The 21809-nt window shown below is 36.2% G+C and overlaps 1 protein-coding gene across 7 annotated transcripts in view; it reads left to right on the top strand.

The window, feature by feature from the left end:
* The window catches only part of UBR5 (ubiquitin protein ligase E3 component n-recognin 5), a 136221-nt gene that overhangs the window by 60776 nt on the left and 53636 nt on the right, over nucleotides 1-21809 (top strand). For 4 of the 7 annotated variants that reach the window (XM_065903429.1, XM_065903432.1, XM_065903428.1 and 1 more), the window contains exons 7-15: nucleotides 127-286; nucleotides 883-1032; nucleotides 2782-2993; nucleotides 11901-12017; nucleotides 12102-12212; nucleotides 12813-12967; nucleotides 14299-14416; nucleotides 18533-18720; nucleotides 20917-21026. In XM_065903429.1, coding sequence (XP_065759501.1) covers nucleotides 127-286; nucleotides 883-1032; nucleotides 2782-2993; nucleotides 11901-12017; nucleotides 12102-12212; nucleotides 12813-12967; nucleotides 14299-14416; nucleotides 18533-18720; nucleotides 20917-21026 — 1321 coding nt within the window. The remainder of the gene's footprint in view (nucleotides 1-126; nucleotides 287-882; nucleotides 1033-2781; nucleotides 2994-11900; nucleotides 12018-12101; nucleotides 12213-12812; nucleotides 12968-14298; nucleotides 14417-18532; nucleotides 18721-20916; nucleotides 21027-21809) is intronic. The other 3 variants (XM_065903431.1, XM_065903433.1, XM_065903430.1) reach the window with 1 other exon arrangement.

The raw sequence follows: 21809 nt of genomic DNA, 5'->3' as shown, positions 1-21809 counted from the left end.
CATGGTTTATATCATGAGTTGTGAAATACTGCTTTTCTGTTTTGATCCTAGAAAACTGATTTTGATTTTTAAAAAACTTATGAAAAAGGAAATTAACATAGCACTCTTCTTTATTTTTTATTTCAGGCCCAAGTTGTTTTGCAAGGCAAATCCAGAAGTGTCATTATTCGAGAACTTCAGCGCACAAATCTTGATGTAAACCTTGCTGTAAATAATTTACTTAGCCGGGATGATGAAGATGGAGATGATGGTGATGATACAGCCAGTGAATCTTATTTGCCTGGAGGTTGGTGGAACACCATCATGGTTCTCTCATCTCTAGGAAGAGGTGTTTTTTTTTTTTTGACTGGGGAATGAAATGAAATGAAAGTGCAGTGGGTTTTCTGACTCTTCTTTCCAAGATGGTAGATATTTCTCCCTATAGTGTTTGATTGTAAATAGGAACGTGTTTCTGCTCAGTGGACTTGTGTTTTGTCCTAATAAAGGCATGGATGTATGTGCATAGTTTTATTGCTGACTGAGAGATGCCTCTGGAATCAACATTCTGATGCTGTTCTGATGCTGTTATTACTGAATATGTAATAACTGAAACTGCATTTAGATTTTGACTGTATCATCTCTATGATGTCACAAGAATCTTAAATAATGATTCTTTTTTCTTGTGATTATTTAGGATGTAGCCCAAGCAATAATCATGCAGTTGATGTTCCTTAAACTCTGTGTTAATGATGTTAACTTTATTTCTTAGGTAGTTATTGCTTCTCTTCTCAGATATGTCAGTAGTCAGCCCCTGATTTTAATGTTTTGACTTTAAGGGATTTTTCAGTGGTCTACAGATTTTTTCTTTGTACCTGTTTCATTTATATTTGTTTCACTTTATAGAGGATCTTATGTCTCTTCTTGATGCTGACATTCATTCTGCCCATCCAAGTGTCATTATTGATGCAGACGCCATGTTTTCTGAAGACATTAGCTATTTTGGTTACCCTTCTTTTCGTCGGTCGTCACTTTCCAGGCTAGGCTCATCTCGAGGTAATTGTGCATTTATTTCTTGGTGGTTATTGGCTGACTGGAGAGCTAGTGGTAGAATTCTTTGTATTTGAACTTTCAATATTACACTAGATGAAATTATTACTTATTAGTGTTCTTGGATGCTTTGGCATTAAAATAGTTATTTTTGATTTTTGAAGACCTACAGTAGAACTTTAGAGATGATTTTCTCTATTAATGCATTATAGAATACATATAAAGGATTATGTTTTATCTAACTATATTTTTAAATTTAGGAATATGGATTCTGAATTAAAAGCAGAATTCTACTTAACAGTGACATGCAGCATTCAGAAAATAAGTCTGTCTAGTTTATTTGATTAAAATAAGGTGATTATTTTGTTCACTTTAAATCCTGGTTAGATGGAAGAGTAAAATATTAAAAAAACTTAATGGAATGTGATTGATCGATAATAAATATATATAAATACTTGGCTTATTAAAGTAGTATTTTCAGAAGTTAAAATCTTGAAAAGCTTTAGTTCATAGTAGAGTTTAGAAAGATTTTGAAATCGTACAAACAGAAGCCTTTCTCTGTATATGTTGACAGATATTTAACTGGCACTTTAACTTTTTAAAGTCAGTATATTTACTTTTCAGAAAGTAAAACTCCTTGATTCAAATAACAGGAAGGAATCATCTGTATTATTTACTTATCATTAGTAAACTGGAAAAGATGCCATTTTATATTAAGACTGTACTGCAAATGCCTACTACTTGGAAGCAGTTTTAAAACAACAGGCTTACAATGGTCTTTTAGTATACTGAACCTATTATGGTAACAGCTTATAAATTCTTTAAAAATAAGTGAATATTTTACTGCCTTAAATGCATCAAGAATTACATTTCAAATATTCACTATCTAACAAATAGCTCCTTCTAAATTTCTTCCTTTTGCTTTTCCTTAGGTCTTTCTATGTGGGCATCTCTGTCAGTCTGAACCATATGAAATTGGTGGTACTTGACCATGTTTGACCTGCATGGGTGGCAGTTTTATATGGTTCAACTTAATAATGTTTTTAATCCTTAATATCCAAGTCTTGGAAAGTTTATTTTAATTGGCCAGTTAAAACAGTAATGTGTGAGCAAACTGAAAAAAGCTTGTTTTAAAAAGTTTGGAAGACAGTTTCAGTGGTAGCCTTTTTATAAAACAGTCTTTCTATAAAGATTCTTAAAATAGAAAAAAATTAGTTTTCTCAAAATTTTTTAAATAAGACATCACAAAAATCTAGTCCATAAAATTACTCTAAACAAAGATTATCACAGGTTTTATAGTTAATGGATTTTTATTTTACCCTTTTAAAGTTTCTCCCCCTTCTATATGTAGAATCTCTAGCAAATACTTTTTTTTGGTTTATGTATGTATCTAACATGTCAAAATTTTAATTTATGCATAGTTTCTGATAGATAAATTTTAAAAGTTATGGTAAGCATTTTAATGAAAACTAGAAGTTTAAAACTCCATGTAAAATGTCCAGAATCCAGTTTGAAGCAATTCTGCTCTAAAAGCATATATTTGGAATTCAGAAAAATGCTTAAAAAACTAGTTTACAATTTTCATACATTCACTTGAAAGAGTTAAATGTTTTGAATGTTGCATGTCAGGCTTATTAGATATATATTACATTAAATTCTTGTTGGTGGATAAACTGCTGTTAGTTGCATCCTGAAGGGTCTTTACTAGAGAGTGGCTTACTTTTATCCCACTGGTGTGACCCAATTGCATACCAGTTCTCCTTCTTCCCTTAGAGAGAGACTCTGAGCTGTTGCGTGAACGTGAATCCGTTTTACGTTTACGTGAGCGAAGGTGGCTTGATGGAGCCTCATTTGATAATGAAAGGGGCTCTACCAGCAAGGAAGGAGAGACAAACTTGGATAAGAAGAATACACCTGTTCAAAGTCCCGTGTCTCTTGGAGAAGATTTGCAGTGGTGGCCTGATAAGGTATTTGGAAAAAATCCCCATCTGGTCTATTTTAAATGGATTCCTGGCACACACATACCACCCCCACCCCACCCTCCATCCCCCCTGCCAAAAAAAAAGGTTTCTGTGTTATTTCAGGTTTTTGTACTGTCATTTAAAATGCAGGCATAAAATGATGTTTTTGTTTGTTTTAAAATATAAATAATCTTGATTTGACACTGCAGGAATTATTTTAATGGATGTATTCAGTGGTGCTATATCTTTTTTCTACTTAATGAAGTAAATTGGAGGCATCAGGATGGTAGTTTCAGATAAGACATAAGCATGCTGTTTCAGGATTTCTTTTCTAGTGATACTCGCACCAGTAACTGATGGTATATTTCTTGATAGAAATTTGTTTTGTGCTGTCAAATGGACTCAGTGTCTGCAGAGCAGGTTTCATTGATACAGACATGCATGTGAGGGCAAGATTAGGAATCTGTGTTTCTTTGATTAGTTAGCTTTTCCGATTGATGTCAGCGAATTCTGACAGGCTCTTTGCTCTAAAAACTGTGGGAGACAAAGCAGGCTGGACAGGAAGGGACTGGAGGAGTGATGCTCTGCATCCTGAGGAGTGTCACATGGTGGGCTTCTAGATAGCAGCCAGGACTTAAGTGGTGTGAATCTTTAAAACTCCATGACTGCTGCAAGGACACATCCTGTTGATGGTTTGTAGGTTTCACTGTCTTAAGGGACAGGTGGTTTATTTTCGCAGGTTCTTATAGGAGACCATATGCTGTCCATGTGTTTCTTGGAGTCCTGTTTATTTCCAGAGCCAGTTGGATGAGAGATTCTTTTAAGTAGAAGTAAAAGAAGATAAGAACTTGGTTATCTGTAGCAGATAAGGACATTCTGATGTGGATTTCTTTTCTTTCTTTGAAGTTGAGTTTGGAATATTAAAGGGAAAATATTATTTAACTTTCTGAATTTGTTTATTTTTATATAGTTATTGTGAATCTTGATGTGGTTAATTTTCCTCTGTATTCAGCTCATGTGGAAAGCTTGAATGCAAGAAGGAACATGAATTTTAATCAGTCTCTTTGTGAGCAAAAGGTTATTCTGTTTTCTTTGGCAGCTGACTAAGTTTCCCTGAAGTGCATTCTCTTACTTATTTCCATAAAACCAGAAATGTTCCAGTTTCTACTTTTATCTCATATGGTTGAAGGTGACTTAAACCATTGGGCATTTTCTTTTCTTTTTTTATACATTGTTCTTTGTTTCCTGTTTCTCGAGAGCCTTGATTGTATTAGGACTGCATCTACTTCATATTGACAGGAAGTAAAGGAGGACTCCAGAATCTTGTTTTATAGTGCCATCACAAAAAAATTAACCTAGACTTCTTTAGCATGTATTTGAAAGTGTTTTGAGCAGTTGGGAGTTTAGTAGGACTTTTTCCTGGCCAGTGTACACTTTGTTAGAGTTAGCCAGTCTTAGTTGACCTTTACTGATAGGCATGGTTTTAAGTACAGTTTGTTTTCAGACGCAGTTACTAAATTCATCATAAAATTTTAGGCCTTACTTAGTGTATTTCCATGGTTTATTTAGACGTTGAATGAAGGAGAAATAGCAGTATGTGCAACAGAGTATGTCCTACCTATACTTTTTTTTTTTTTTTTTTACCAACAAAGAAAAACCTAATTTAAAATGTTGTCACTGAATAAGAACCACCTTTTATTAGCTTGTGACTGAAATTTAGACATCAAAAATTTCAGTTCAGAGAACGAAAATAGCATAAGCCAAACTAAACTGATAAGTATTATCCTGGTTTTCAGTAAACCATTAAGATGATTGTTTGTAAGGCTGAATGCTACAGTCAGAAAGAGAATGCAGAGTTAAGGGGGAAAAAACCTTGTTTTTGGAACAATGTGCAAAATTATCATTCAGGGACACAGGATAAATTCCACATGAAGAAAGAGGCACTCTGTGGGTCCATATTTGTCCTCCTCAATTGGAGATGGTGATCCCTGAGGAGTAGAAAAGGTTTTTGGGGGATGATTGATAGGAGATGGAGAGTGCAGGGAGATAGAGGATGTCAGCACACACTATTTGCAAGTCGTCTCTCTTTTTTGCTTTGGTTTTTTTTGGTGGTATGAGGGAAAAGGAGTTGTCCTAGCTTAATTTCAGAAATGACCTAATTCCGTATTTATAAATTGTAAGTTTGGTTAGTGTCCATGGTATTTTTCCTTCTTTTGTTAGGGTGCCTGAGAAATTCCATTGTTAAATTAATTGGGATAATCTTGACTTTCCCATCACCTATTTAGAGGAACAGCTGCTTCAAAGTTTCACCATTTTCTAGGCTTATAAAGCTGTTTTAACGGTGAAATGGGGAGTAGGAAATTGGTGTAGCCACTCTGGAAAACAGTATGGAGATTCCTTAAGAAACTAAAAATATAACCACTGTATAATCTAGCAGTTTCACTTTGGGGTATTATCTGAAGAAAATGAAAACACTTAACTGGAAATACATGTACCCTCATGTTCATTGCAACATTGTTTACAGTAGTCAAGATATGGAAGCCACCTAAGTGTTCATCAGTGGGTTGATACACACACACACACAAATATTATTCAGCCATAAAAAAAGAATGAAGTCTTGTCGTTTTTGACAATATGGATAGACTTTGAGGGCATCATGCTAAATGAAGTTAGAGACAAATACCATATGATGGCACTTAAATGTGGAATCTTTAAAACAAAAAAAGAAGGACTCCTATATAATAGAGAACAGATTGATAGTCGCCAGAGATGGGAAGGAGGGTAAATGGGTCAAGGGATTGAAAGATAGAAAAAAATAAATCAATGAATTTTTTTCCCCTTATTAACTTTTCAGCATTTTTTTTTAAAACAAGCATAATTGATAATTACGGAGATGTTGAAAGATCTGTGAAGGCAGACGTGAGGGTCATCCAATGAGTAACTGAGTAGCCTTGATTAAATACATATTGTTTTTTAGGCTTTTTGTTCAGGTGTTAGGGTGAGAATTATGTAGGAAGGCAGAACAATGTTAAATACTCTGGAATAAATGCTGTAATAGAATTACATGCAAGAGGCTTTGGGGAATCACAGGAGGCCAGAGTGATTGCTAAGAGTTACTTCATCAACATGGCTCCGTTCTCATGTCTTGGCCATTTTTGAAATTTACTTTTCTCTGATTAGGAATTTAGTTCTATGTTGCTGAATGCCTACATTTAAGTTGTAACTATATATATATGTATGTAGTTGTACATACATATATATATGTGTGTGTGTATACACACACACCCACCAACCTACTTACAATAAGAATCTTAAAGTGAATTTATAAGGGAATAAAAAAATGCATCTCCAATAATAAATAACAAAGACTGTTAGAAATAAGACTGCAAAGATAAGAGCTAAGTGATAAAATGCTGAAGGTGAAAGGGTGGAGAAAAATTGTAGGGTAATTCACGCTAAGTCAGTCTGCTGAAGTTGAACATAAGAACTTCCATATTGTGCTCTGTAACAAAAACAAACCTCCAGTTTAAGAGATGCATACATCCTTTATTTTAAGTAAGCTGCCAGAGAAGAAGTGCTACCTTGATAGCTCAGATGATAAAGCATCTGCCTGCAATGTGGGAGACCTGGGTTCGATCCCTGGGTTGGGAAGATCCCCTGGAGAAGGAAATGACAACCCACTCCAGTACTCTTCCTTGGAAAATCCCATAGATGGAGGAACCTCGTAGGCTACAGTCCATGGGGTTGCAAAGAGTCAGACACGACTGAGCGACTTCACTTTCTTTCTTCTTTCCCGGAGAAGAACTTCATGAAAGTTGTATGGTGGGTGATGAGGAAACAACTGATTTAGGTAGTCAGTATTATTAACTTACAGTCATATCCGTTACTGTTCTGGGTGTGTTTTCATAGAGTCTAGGGGAAATAATAAAATTTATTTCCCACCAGCCTTTTGAATTGTAGAGTTGTACATTATTCTCAATTTTCTTCGAATGGTGTTGAGAGGAAACAGTCCCATAATATTTGGCTCCTTAAGTTATTTGGAGCAACTTCACTGTTGGGACCAGTTGATCAAACTTTTTGGTCATACTGCTTTGTTTTCAAGGTTATAAAAGTGAAAGCTGGGTGGGGGATTTAAATTGTCAGGTAGAAGCTACCAGGAAATGTTTGTTAAAAGTTAGGTAAGTGTATCACAAATGTAATTTAATAATGAAGTAAGAGCAAAGGGAGAAGTGATCATAAAACAGAAAAGAAGCCAGGCATAAGGAGAAGATGGGAAAGGTGAGGGGAAATGAAGTGTGAATAAGGACAGTTGATCAAACTGAGCCATGTAGCCTGTAGTTGTGTAATGTCCATTTCAGCCATAATACACTACAGTCTGCTGTTAGAGCTGGTACTCAGGTTGAAGAACTCGTGTTTGTTGATAATAGGAAAGTTTAAAAAAAAAAACCCAAGTTTTGTGGGGAGAAAATTAGGAGTAATAAGACCAATTTTTAACAAACAGAAGTCAAAATTGTAGTTCAAAACAGTAGTTCATATTGCTATGCTTAATGACTTAAACTAGGTAATTTTTATTATATTTTTAGCATTTTTCATCTCCCCTTGGGGAGAGAATGCTCATTTGAGTGATGACTTGTTTATTGTTTAGAGGATTGCAAATGTGTTGATTAGATTCAGCTTCTAAATGATTTGATTTTGTTTAAAAAAGCTAGAAACTAGTGATCTTTAAGGAAATATGCATATCTATCTTTTCCAGGTTGAAACAGGCCCCAGCTTGCACAGTACAGCCATTAGTATTTCATTAAAACAATAAAAGCATTGTTTTCTATGACATTCTGAAGTGTGTGAGCTAAAATACTGTGCCACTGTGTGTATTTGATTGCTTTGTATTTCTCTACAAACTCATCTCAATCAGGCGAGAAACAATAGGTGATTTTTTCCATCTTGCTTTGGTTGGTGGTTTGTGCTGTCCATCCACATTTGTCTATAATGGATGTTCAGGGTCTTCAGGATTCATTTACCTCAGGACTCATGAGCTGGGGCACCCTGGCCCATCGCTGAGGGTTGCAGGCCAGTCAGTTCTGAGAGAGCCTCACACAGCGTACTCTTGCTATACCATGACTTGTTCAGGGTTGTACTGCTCTGGCAGGGCTTTTAGTCAGAAAGTTCAAGTTGAGATACGTTTGTTCAGTTATCAGTGTGCTCCTGGTATGTGCCAGGTGCCAAGCTAGCCTGTGGGAACATAGAGGTAGATTTGTTATGGACCAGCCCACATGACTGAAGCGACTTAGCAGCAGCAGCAGCCCATGGGGAAGTCAGTATGGAAGACAAACATTGACATACAATGAAATGTGTTCACAGTACCACCAGTCCTAGGTTGAAGCTGGGAATCTGGTATTTAGGGGTTTAGAGTGGGGAATGACTAATACCACCTGGTATTAGATTTAGATTTGAGAGATTTGGCAAAATCTTCACAGAGGAGATGACCTTTAAGCAGCATTTCTAAGGTTAAGTGAGCGTTACCCAAGATGCAAAAGCATTCCAAGCATATCAGTATGGGCGTAGAGTCACGAAAGGATAGGATGTGTTTGTGGAGCAGTGAGAAATTCAGAATTACTGCTGTGTGGTGGGAATAGGAGAAGAGCAAGATGGAGCAAGACCAGAGGGCCCTAGATGAAGAGTTAGGATGTTGTTCTGCCAACAAAGTTCTTAGAGCAATGACATGATGAGATTGGTGGGGTTTTGTTTTGTGTGTTTTTAAGGAGACAAGCACTATGGGCATAGGAGAAAGATAGGAATAGGAACAATTCTATGCCTGTTCTTAGCAGTTAAGAGACTGGTAGAATTGTTTATAGAGAGGAATTGCAAGGATCTCAACGAAAGCAGAGGATGAGATGGTTGGATGGCATCACTGACTGAATGGACATGAGTTTGAGTAAACTCTGGGAGTTGGTGATGGACAGGGAGGCCTGGCGTGCTGCAGTCCATGGTGTCACAAGGAGTTGGACACAGCTGATCGACTGAACTGAACAACCAAAGCAGTGACAGTGAGGACAGAGGAAGAGAAGAATCTGAGGGGAAGTTGAGACAAGGATAGCGTTGGTTTGCTAATCACCATATGGTTGCGAAGAGAGAAGTTGAAGAGAGGGCTCAGGTTCCTTTGTGGCTTTCCTATTACAGGGTGGATAGGTGGATGTCCTTCATGGAGATAGGACTGCAAGGGGCATGCAGCTTTGGAGGAGGTGATGAATTCATTTTGGAGATGTTATGTTGCTTTTACAACATCCAGGTAGTCTAGTCTGCAGGTTAGTCTAGAGATGGGAGAATGACACGTTGAACAGCATGGTGCCCAGTCACACACAAACCTGAGGGTGGAGCATAATTTGAATAAAGGGACAAGGACAGAATCTGGGTCAGGGAGTACAAGGTGGTACAAAGGAAATGGAGAAAACAATCATGAAGATAAAAGGAAGAACAGAAGAGGGTAGTGACAGTAGTGACCTGTGAACAAGAGAGAGGAAAGATTCTAGAACTTGTGATGCACAGGGTCACATAGTTCCGAGTTTAAAGAGAAGATGGACTGATTGATTAAATGCATGTGTTGGGAGAGTGTGTGACTTCTCAGTTCTACCTCACTGCAACAAAGATTTGAAATGGCAGACCAGTGTTGCAGCTCAGAATTTTACTCGGTAAACAAAGGATAGTACACCCTTGAGGTGTGAGGGTGGGCCATCCCAAAGGAGAAGCCTCAGCCCATCTTCAGTTCAGTTTAGTTCAGTCATTCAGTCATGTCCAACTACCCCATGGACTGGAGCACGCCAGGCTGTCCATCATCAGCTCCCGGAACTTGATCAAACTCATGTCCATTGAGTCAGTGATGCCATCCAACCGTCTCATCCCCTGTAGTCCCCTTCTCCTCTTGCTGTCAGTCTTTCCCAGACCAGAATCAGGGTCTTTTCTAAGGAGTCAACTCTTCTTGGCTTCCTCTTTTTATAGTTTTGTCTCCTTCCCCACTCCCCCCACCCCACCCCTGCCTGCCCTATGCAAATTAGGGCTAGCCAGGAAGGGGGCATGTTTGTTTCACCTGAGGTTCTCACTCAGGTCCACAGATTTTTCCTTTGTTCCTTTTTCTTGGGCTTTTCCCTTTCTTTGTCTTTTAGCTCTTGCCATTTTGGCTCCTTTTTCCTGTTTTAACTACCTGATACCTGGAGCATTGATGTGGCTGTTGAAAGACTACGTGTCACTCTTAGTGAAAGCCAGTAAGGTGAAATGTACGCCAAGTGATAGTTCACTTTACTGTGAGTGAGACTGAGGGGAAGACTAGTTTGGATGGTTGTTGGGGTAATGAGTGAGTTGCATCCACTTGTGTCTATGAGTTATCCTTAAAACAGTGGAGAGGGACACTTCTTTCTCTGAGATTGTGGGGAGGGGAAAATGGTGTTTTTTCATTAAGTATACTGGGAGATAGGGAGTCAGTTGGTCCAATTCCACCATCTTTTTAACCAAGGGGTTGAGAAGGAATTATGAGGTTAGAAGTGTTAAAATTTGATGCAGTCATCCTGGAGAAAGTAGACAGTGGTTTTCAGATACCTATGGTGAAGGAAAGAATATAATTGCTAAGTTGGAAAATTTCAAATTTGGTCTCTTCTGCATCCCTCCATAGGTATAGCAGATGTGACTTGAAAGTAGAGCTGACTGGCACTGGTAAAATAAAAGATTAAAATTAGTGTTCTTTTTGTATGGCTCTGAAGTGTAACCTGTTGTTATTATCAGTCTTGGTAGGCTGTAGCTGAGTCCCATAACCCATCTGAGATTGGAATTTGATAGAAACTTTAAAAATATTATTAGTTCCATGTACTCCTGAGCCAGAATTTCAAATTGAACAGAGAAGTTTTGCAGTAGCAAAAATACAACGTAAAATCTGTTATTGGCAAGTTTTGCTGTGAGATTTCAGGGTAGTTTTATGACTGATCTCTCTGGCCTTAATGTTAAAAAATTTATCACTTTATCATTGATGTTTATTAACACTGTTTAAACTTTTGAAAATTTAATTGCATTCCAACTTATTGTGCATTCTTTAAAACTAAGTGAACTTTTACCTTTAAAAGCAACGTGGACACTTGTTTCAGCAGCTTGGATTGGCCTCCAGGGAGGGAGTCTTCTTTTTTGATATTTGACTTTCCTAGCATCAACTCCTTAGTCTGTTTTTTCTTCATTTATTCAACACGTTTATCAAGTGTCTACTATGTTCACTGTTCCAAGAATGGGGGATACAGTGGTGAGCAAGATGAAGCTTATATCTGAGTGAAATAGACTAAGCATGCATGCTCAGTCATGTCCGACTCTTTGTGACCCCATGGATTATAACCTGCCAGCCTCCTCTGTCCATGGGATTTTCCAGGCGAGAATACTGGGATGGGTTGCCATTTCCTTCTCCAGAGGATCTTTCTGACCCAGGGATCAAATCCACGTCTCCTGCATTCCAGGTGGATTCTTTACCACTGAACCACCAGGGAAGCCTGAAATAGACTATAAATGAGTAAATATAATCTATCAAATTGTGAAATGCTATGAACTAAAAGGAAAGCATAGTAAGGAGATGGAATATTAGAGTGCTGATTTTGGAGATAGTGTGGTCAGGGAAGATCTCACTTGAGCAAACTTGATTGAGGAGAAAGAGAGTCACTTGAAAAACAAGGCAGGAGACCAGTAAGAACCAATAAGGCGGGATCCTGGCAAGAGCAGGAAGAAGGCCAGTGTGACTGGAAAAGGGTGAGTTGAAGGAGGGGACCTTGCTAAAGTGGTTTATGTGTTCACATAATTAATCCAGATTAGATGTAGTAATTAATGTGATGTATCCAAATCATCAGGTTTGGCAGTTGTTATATTTATACTACTGTATTATTTTCACTATAGGATGGAACAAAATTCATCTGTATTGGGGCTCTATATTCTGAGCTTTTGGCTGTCAGCAGTAAAGGAGAACTTTATCAGTGGAAGTGGAGTGAATCTGAGCCTTACAGAAATACACAGGTATTTCATTATATTAAATCTTGCATTAAGTAGCTCTCCAAATCAGTATACAAAATGGTAATCACTTTTCTTATGCTTTCAAAGAATCCTTCCTTACATCACCCACGAGCAACATTTTTGGGGCTAACCAATGAAAAGATAGTTCTCCTGTCTGCAAATAGCATAAGAGCAACTGTAGCTACAGAAAATAACAAGGTATGACATCCTGTGGTAAACATTTCTTAAATTCTTGATTTTCTTCCTCTCCCTGCCCCTTTTCCATCTTTTCATTTCTATCTAACTTAAACCTACAAATACCAAGTGTCTTAGGCCTTAGTACTGTAATCCAGTGTATAATCTTTTCTGTTTTATCTGGTTTTTTTTTTTAATCTCTGTTTTATAATTCAGTTTCAGAGAGATCTTTCTACTTTAAGGGAAGAAAAAATATTCAAGCTAAGTGCTGACAAAAGAGATGCTGAAGGGTTACAATAGAGGAAGTATAGCTATTATACTATCCTCAGATTATCAGTTTGACTTTAGAGTCACTAAATTCTTTTAAAAATTATTGGAGCAGATGTTTATTTTCAATTAATGCCTTAGAATCGTCTACTTTAGTACCTACTATTTTGATTGATTTGTGTGAAGGAAGTATTTTAGTTTCTAGTCTTATTAAGAACCTTTTCCTAATTACTTGTTTTCCTGTCCTTTAGAATTCTGGTCCACAGTATAGATATTCCTTGCTCTTTTTTTTTTGACCACAGTCCCTTTGAAAAGATTACGTGTTTTTACTTGAGCTTGTGATATTTTATTCTTCAGGTTGCTACCTGGGTGGATGAAACTTTAAGTTCCGTGGCTTCTAAATTAGAGCACACTGCCCAGACTTACTCAGAACTTCAGGGTGAACGGATTGTTTCTTTACATTGCTGTGCCCTTTATACGTGTGCACAGCTGGAGAACAATTTATACTGGTGGTGAGTATCACAGAGTTGGTAATTCTTACCAGTGGAGGCTTTTATGTACATTACTGTTGTTCAGTCATGTCCGACTCTTTGCAACCCTATGGACTGAAGTGCCCCAGGCTTCCCTGTCCTTCATCATCTCCCAGAGTTTGTTCAAACTCATGTCCATTGAGTTGGTGATGTTTATGTACATAGATAGGTGCTTTAAGTAGCCAAAGCAATAGAGAAGTTCAGTTGAAAGATAATGCTTTAGACTCACAGACATAGAAAACAAACTTGTGGTTATCAAAGGGGTAAGGGGGCTTGGGAGAGCTAAATTAGGTGTCTGGGATTAGCAGATACAAACTACTATAAACAGGTAAACAGTAAGCTTTTACTGAATAGCACAGGGAACTATATTCAGTATCCTATAATAAACCATAATGGTAAAGAAAAAATAGAATATGAAAAGAATATATACATATTGTATACTTTATACATATTATACATATACTCTTTTTCATGTTCTATGTATATGTATAGCTGAATCACTTTGCTGTGCACCAGAAACTGATGCAACATTGTAAATCAACTATACTTCAATTAAAAAAAAAAAGATGTTTATACAGAGGGAAATTTTCACCTTGGAGCAAAGTAACATTGAAAATAAACCTTAAGATTAAAAAAGGTTACAAAAATAATATATACTTAGTGACTATAATTATGAAAATTTTTTAAAAGTATAAGTAGAAATAAAAATCACTTATAATCCTACAACCTGAATATAACTACTGTTAACATTTTAGGGATGTTTTATTAATTTTTTTTGGTATATATAAATGTGTATTTTGCTTTTGCTTAATTAGAAACAGTATTTTTCGTACTTTTTTCATTTAACAGTAACATAAAATAGAAACTTAAGTTATTAAAGTATTTCATTGCCTGAATATTCTGTGCCTCACTTTATTCCTTTAATTTTCAAAAGGGAATTTAAATATGTTTTCTGTTGTGTTTTAAGAAATCAGCAACTTTGCATTAGTAGAAATAACATAGGGAGATCTACTAATTAAAGCAATTAAATTCGTTAAACTAATTAAACAAGAAAATATCAAATGATGAATTTCCTGTAAATTTTAATCCTTAATGATTAAATAAGGGTTAATAATAAAAGTTGGTCCAATTATATACTGTCAGACCTGTAATCAAGTTATTATTAATAAGTTGCACATGTTAATATTTTACTGAGGCAAAAATGTTAGAGAAGGAATATACCAGTAATAGTTAAATACAATGTGTGAAATTTTAGATTTGTTTAATGGCTTCTTTGCTGTTTATTTGTCCAATTTTTTGCTCTTCACTTTCAGGGGTGTAGTGCCTTTTAGTCAAAGGAAAAAAATGTTAGAGAAAGCTAGAGCAAAAAACAAAAAGCCCAAATCTAGTGCTGGTATTTCTTCAATGCCGAACATCACTGTTGGTACCCAGGTAAGTGATTAGAATTAAGTCTATCTTAAGGGACATTGTTGCTCTTCAAAATCAATTTCTTCCCCTGTAGTTAATTCCCCAATAGACAGTTTTATAAATCAATGTCATTTTGAGGGATCAAGTCCTAGTAGTATGTATGTGCCACATCACTTTTTATTCGATAACTGAGTCACGTGTAGATTCTGCCCTGATGTCAGTTGGTTTTCCTGTGGGACAGGGATCCTAGATTTGCCTGATTTTAGGAATCATTCTGTACTTGACTGTATAGCCAGGAACTTTTATTCCTTCAGTTGGCTGGTGGTAGGACCCAGTCTTCATTGTGTTTAACAAACATACCAGATGATTCTTAATGACCAAGCAGTTTGAAAGATTTTGCTCCTGGTCATACTGTCAGCATGAGACAGGGGGTTTCATCAAATCCCTGTGCTTCTACCAGTTTCTGTGTTTTGATTCTGAGATGGTTTTGAAGCAGAAATCAGAGTTCTTGTTCGCAGAGCCAAAGAATGAAATCCATGAACACAAATGCTCACAGTAGCAAGTGAATAGGATTTATTAGAGAGGAGGAAAGTACAAAGCTCTCAGCATAGACACTGAGGGGAGGGGGTAAAGAGTCCCCCCCAAAACGTGGGGATTACAGCAGTTTTATATCTTTACCAGTATTAATCTGTACATTTTTGGATGGTTCCTATCCTTAAAATCTGTTATTTTTAACCAATCAATTTAAAGGTCCAGATGCTTAACTTAGCATCTTTATGGCTTCTCTTGATCCTCGGATTAAGTCACCACGCTTCTTTATGCCCACTGGCCATTTTATAATAGACCAAGTGTGTGGGTTTAAGATTAATGATCCCCAGTTGTTTTTTCCTCAGCATATGAAACAGAAGTTAATTACTGCTGTTCCCTGGATCTGAGTGCTGATAATTTATCAGTCAAGGACATAGTGCTAACTGCTAAATCTCTTCAGTTGTGTCTGACTCTTTGTGACCCTCTGGTAGCCCACCAGATTCCTCTGGACATGGGATTCTTCAGGCAAGAATACTGGAGTGTGTTGCCGTTTGCTCTTCTAGGAAATCTTCCCAACCCAGGGATTGATCGCACCTCCGTTATGTCTCCTGCATTGCAGACAGGTTCTTTACCACTGACACTACCTGGGAACCCAGACCAAGGATACATTCCAGGAACTGGGGACAAAGGGTATAGCTTTAGGCTAATGGAGGGAGATGTTTATTGAAAACAAGGTCTCAGAGTCCTACACTGCCTAACAATTTCTACCTCACTTTTAGGCTCATATATATCTGATGGAAGGTGATTTTCTAGTATCCCAGTGGTTCTCAAAGTGCCAGGGACTCCTGCTGCCTTCTCAGCTCTTTCAGGGGATCTGTAGAGTCCTTCTTTTTCCAGTTACCTATCTTTGTTAAGGCTGAGTTGTCTTTATATACGTTAGCTAAAGTAACATATCATGGCAAATTGAATGCAAAAAGCATACCTGGGACTCCAACTGTCTTACATTAAATTAGACATTGAGATCTACAAAAATGTAAACAATGCTACTTTTCTTGGCTGATTTTTTAAAAAATGTCGTTTTTTTAAAAAATATGCATGTTAGCATAGGGTTTTTAAATTTTAAGTAAACACTTAAAGTTATCAATTTTAATTACTAACATGTTAAATACCAATTATAACCCATGTAAATGAAACATTTTGGGGTCCTTGGTAATATGTAATGGGGTAAGATAGTCTTGAGACTGAAAAAGTTTAAGAACTACTGTTATACTTCCGATTCATTAGATTCTTATAGGAATTTATCTTCAGGATAAAAGTTGATGTTTGTATTATTATAGCAAGTGCTGCAATGAGTGTTTAAGGACTTAAATCTCTTTTGTTGCATGACATGGCACTAATTCCCTCATCTAACATTTTTTTAAATTCAGCTTTTTCACTATAAGATGGTATCATTTACATTACCTGTTTCATACAAAGTAATTACTAGTTTAGCTGTTAGTTTTGTCTAAAACTCAGTTTAATAATGTATTTGTTATATTTGTTTGGGGCTTCATTTTCTTTTTTTGTCCTATTCGTGGTTGTCTTGTTCTGGCTCCTTTGTAGCCTTGCAGCTAGGAAGTTTTTAGTGATGACCCATTATTTTGGTTATTTGTTGTTTAGTCTTAATTATTTATGTCAGTTGCTTCAGACAGATCTCTCACTTCTAGTGGCTAAACTTTACGTATTCAGTTCACATACTGATCTCTTATGTTTCCAAAATTCCTTATTTATTCAACTCACGTATTAGCCGCATATCCTAGCAGATGCCTTATTAGCATATAGGATGACATTACTATAGACAGGGAGGGAAGAAAAAATCCTTTAAATGTGCACAGAAAGAAAGCTTTAAGCAAAATAGCTTGGCATTAAATTGCTGGAAAAGAGCAGCATATTCCAATACTTCAGTGGAGAATTAAGGTACTGTTTTGAAGTGTAGGAAGCAGGAGGATTAAGGCAGCCATAGCCACAGAATGGGGAAGCATTCAGATATTAGCATCAGAAAGAATTGTTGATCGACTTCCCTGGTGGCTCAGAAGGTAAAGCATCTGCCTGCAACGCGGGAGACCTGGGTTCAATCCCTGGGTTGGGAAGATCCACTGGAGAAGGAAATGGCAACCCACTCCAGTACTTTTGCCTGGAAAATCCCATGGACGGAGGAGCCTGATAGGCTACTGTGCAAAGGGTCGCAAAGAGTCAGACACGATCGAGCAGCTTCACTTCTAAGAAAGAGTTTGCAGCAGCACCTGCATTCACAGATCATAACTGTTGAGAGTAGTTTGTTTAGCAAATATTCCTTGCATGTCTGTTATGTATTGGATATATACCTCCTTGTCTTTAAGGTGCATTTATTTTTATTCTAAGATATTAATAAGTTATTCTCTAATATAGTTTGCCATATTTCTTTTATAATTATAACCTTCTTATTGATCCTCTTTCAGGATTTAAACTTTCACTGGCATTTTTTGAAAATTTATGGATGAAACCTCTCTTTTTTTTCTTCTTTTTTTTTTTTTTTTGTTTTTTGAAACCTCTCTTTTAAGTCACATTAAGCATACCCTTTCAAGAAGTTGTCTTTTAACTATTCATTCTATGCCACAGAACTGTGTTTAGCAATGGAACTCTCACTCTCTGTCAGTGTTTCCCGTTCCTGTACTCCTGCGTGCTAGCTTCTTCTGTGTGACTTCTATTTAATTATAGCTCCCACCCCCGCAATCTTTATACATGCCACAGTCAAGTGTAAGGTAATCATTAGTTACTGAATGACTGGACAGAATGTCAGTAAGTTTTGGGCTACTTTAAAAATCAAAAGAGATTTCCAGAAACAATGTTCATATCACAGTAGTAGCTTTTGTTGGTGCATTTGGCAGGGCTACCTTACGAGTTACTGGTTTTAGAGTATGACCTGGGGGTTCTCCCTGGCAATAAGAATTTATAGGTTTTTCACTCTTGAACTCAGTTAACTTCTAACACTAATGTCTACATATTCTGTTTTTTTTTAATGTAAGAGAACACTTACATTATCTAGTTCAAACTCTAGCTTATAGAAAACAATCTTCTGAGGGTAACAAATACCTATAGAGGTGAAGTTTATGGAGCCTATATATAGCATCATGAATTAAGGGAGAAAATAATTTCAAATTATAAGAAACCAAAAAATTAATTGTTTTGTTTACATTATACTTTTAATAACCTTTGTAGTTTCTTCTCTAATGTTTCTCTTCTATGTACTTGTGCAGAATGGTCAGGGTATTTGCTGCATGAAATATCAGTTCAGTTCAATCACTCAGTCATGTATGATTCTTTGTGACCCCATGGACTGCAGCATGCCAGGCTTCCCTGTCCATGACCACTCCCGGAGCTGGCTCAACCTCTTGTCCATCGAGTCAGTGATGCCATCCAGCCATTTTATCCTCTCCTCCTGCCCTTCAGTCTTTCTCAGTATCAGGGTATTTTAGTTTGTTTTTAGCAAGTGTACTAAAATTATTCCTGCTCTTTGATTTTGGGAACACATAACTCTTCTAGTTTGTTTAAGAATTATGTCATTCTGATGGTGATTTTTCTTTTGTTTGCTAGGTATGCTTAAGAAATAATCCTCTCTATCATGCTGGAGCAGTTGCGTTTTCAATTAGTGCTGGGATTCCTAAAGTTGGTGTCTTAATGGAGTCGGTTTGGAATATGAATGATAGCTGTAGATTTCAACTTAGATCTCCTGAGAGCTTGAAAAGCATGGACAAAGCTAGCAAAACTACTGAAGCTAATAAGTAAGTACTGTGTCTTAACTAATCTTGATTTTTCTAGTTTGCTTTGTGTGTGAAGGAAGATAATCAAGGGAGACTTAAATAAGAGAGGTGTATGGTGACTTAGAAAAGTGTTAACATGTGGGGTCTTGTTAAGATCGCCACGAGTTTTGACAGGAACTGGTAAAATTTATTATTTGCAGTTTTGTTAATATTTGTATATTACAGTTATTCTTAATGTTTAGTGGCCAGAAGGGCCAATGTAGAGTTCTCTCTTGATGTCTTTGTTTGATCATTAGAGTGTATCCTTTGAAGGTGGTATAGAGCAGTGACAATGTGTTCAGCCTTACTGTCTTAGACTGACTTTTTCCTACTCTCTTCATGTGTAATCATCTTAATTTCTACCTAACATCTTGCCTGCATCTTGATCACTGGAAGGGTTTTATAGGTTAATGTACTGGGGAGGGAAATTCTATAAGGGATTTTTGTGAACTTTGAGGTGGGGGATAATGTGAACAGAAATAGCACTGAATTGTATAAAACCTACATTCTGGAGCTAGCTTACTATTTGGGAGCCATGTACAGATCTTAACACCTGTACTTTTAGAAGCATCTACTCATCTTTTAAAATACTGTGTATTATAATTTGGCTGTTTGGTACTTAAGCTTTAATAAAGTTTCAAAATAGCATTTTTCTTAATTTTATAAAAATACATGAACATTATAGAAATATGGAAAAGTAATATAATATCACATTGCAGAAATAACATTTTAAATATTTTGATGTACTCTTTTTCTAAATGTATACAAGCAATTGAAAAGAAATGATTGGGACTATACATACAGGGTTTTACATTTCTGTAACTTTTTAGTTCAAATGAATATAATGATTGTACAAGGATTACTGCTAAGTTTAAAAATATTCTTTTGTAATTCATGCCTAATTAAGGTTTTTTGCTTTGTTTTGTGCTTTAGACTCTATCTTGTTTTTAAAAATAGATTTATAGACTTTCTCTCTGCTTATATTGATTCTTTTTTTAATCTTAAAAGCAGCATTTATGAAACCTTGTAAAGGGTATTTGAAATCTTTTTGATATGCATAAAATGAGATTAAAATAGGTTGTATTTACATTTTGTTATTAAGATTTTCAGAATCTTCCTTGAAATTTGCCATCTATATTAATATACTTAGTAAAAGAGCTAAAGTGAAATTAAATGTTAAGACAGTAATAGTTTTCATGTCAATAGACTCTTCTGGTCATGGAAATGTGTTAACTTTGAGCGTGCTAGTGATGAGTCAGTACTGGCTGGCTTCCACCGTCCCAAGATTTGCAGAGCAGCCATGAGTATTCATGTATGCTTGTACGGAGCACATTGCTAAGATGCTTGTGAACATAGCGCTGTTTTTCTCTGGACTATTTTCTAAACTCAGGTGAAATTCCTGATGGGAATAATAGCAGATGAGAGGATTAAGATGATGGCCCTGATTATAATATATATACCAGAATGATCTGTATATGACAAATTTTTGAGTAATACATGACTTTTCTTTGTAAAAATTTACTTCTGCCATTTAATGAATAAAAACGTTTTATTTTTTATCATCTGTAGTTGCTATAGTTATCTTCTCAAGTATAGCATTAATGAAACAACTGAAGGAAGAGGGATATAGTTTATTAATACTGTAGTTTTCCATTTCAGTTACAGCAGGTGGTTATTCTTGAACTATCTGGTGGTTAAACTTTTATAAATCATTGCAAGTAGAGATTTTCTTTTGAACTCTAGGAAATTAATGATCTGGAGGACTTTTTATTTATTTGCCTTTATCATCTTTTCAGTTAAACTGCTGTATGCAAGTCAGGGTTCAGTAAAGTGTGAAACTTGTTTGCTCGAGAGGCTTAATGATAAAGCTGTGTAGACAAATTGAGTGTAGCTTCTGTTGTTATTCCTAGATAAGGCTTATCTGAATCATTGTTCCAAGTTGTTGATAGCTTCACATAGTGTATTTCTTTCCTACTTTAGAACATTATTTAAAATTTGAGTTGTGCACTGTGTATCTTTTTTAGTACCTTGCATTCTAAAGAATAATGCAGTTTGTACGAGTTTTTACTATTTCATTCCCTTTTGAGAATAAACTTGAGTCTTATTATATAAGCCATTTGATAAGTTCCTGATGTTTTATTTTCCTAATTATAAAGAGAATGTTGTTTCTAACTGCAGGCCTGAAAGTAAGCAGGAACCAGTGAAAACAGAAATGGGTCCCCCACCATCTCCAGCATCTACATGCAGCGATGCATCTTCCATTGCCAGCAGTGCATCGATGCCATATAGTAAGTTTTATGTGTAGTGTACATTGGTCAAAATAGGGTGCCAGGCACACAGCTGTGAGGCTGTGTTCGCTTTGTGTTTCTGATTGGAGACAGCTCAGACTATTTTTAGTATAAATCTTTTAGTTTAAATTGTGCTCCTACTCGTTTGATTTTTTAAAATATTTGTTTATTTACTGAACTACAAGGCTTATGGGGCTTGCAGGATCTTAGTTCACTGACCAGGAATCAAACCTGTGCCCTCTGCAGTGGAAGTGCAGAGTCCTAACCACTGGACCACTAGGAAGGTCTAGTGGTCTTATTTAAATGTAAAAACAATAGTTATAGTGTTGACTATTCTTATTTTTGAGAGTTATAATTTTCCACAGTATATAAAATGCACTGCAGTAATAGAAGGAAATAATGGCCACTCTCTAGAATATCTGCCTAGCTTTGTTGAGACTGTTATAGTAAATTGGTTATGGCCTGGTCACAACTTGTGCCCAGAATTTGTAGAATTTATAAACTGAGGTTTGCTACTGCACCTTGGATATAAAGAAGTTGTGTTTTTTTTTTAAAGCTTTCCAAAATAAATGTATTTTTTACTTGTGGTTGCTTCATACTTGAAATTGAAAGTTACTAGTCATTTTAATAGTCTTGTGTTAATTTTAAGGACAGCCCAGCATATCTTCCTTTTTTAAAACTTGGTCCCATAGCCCTAATTTTGAGGGTCCAAAACAAGCTTTAAGTTTTTAAATTTTTTGCAGTTGTTTACTATGTGTTAATATTGTTAAGCATTAATGAATG

This window comes from Muntiacus reevesi, chromosome 12 (genome assembly GCF_963930625.1).
Source record: "Muntiacus reevesi chromosome 12, mMunRee1.1, whole genome shotgun sequence".
NCBI lineage: Eukaryota > Metazoa > Chordata > Mammalia > Artiodactyla > Cervidae > Muntiacus > Muntiacus reevesi.
This window is presented reverse-complemented; position numbering and strand designations above follow the sequence as displayed.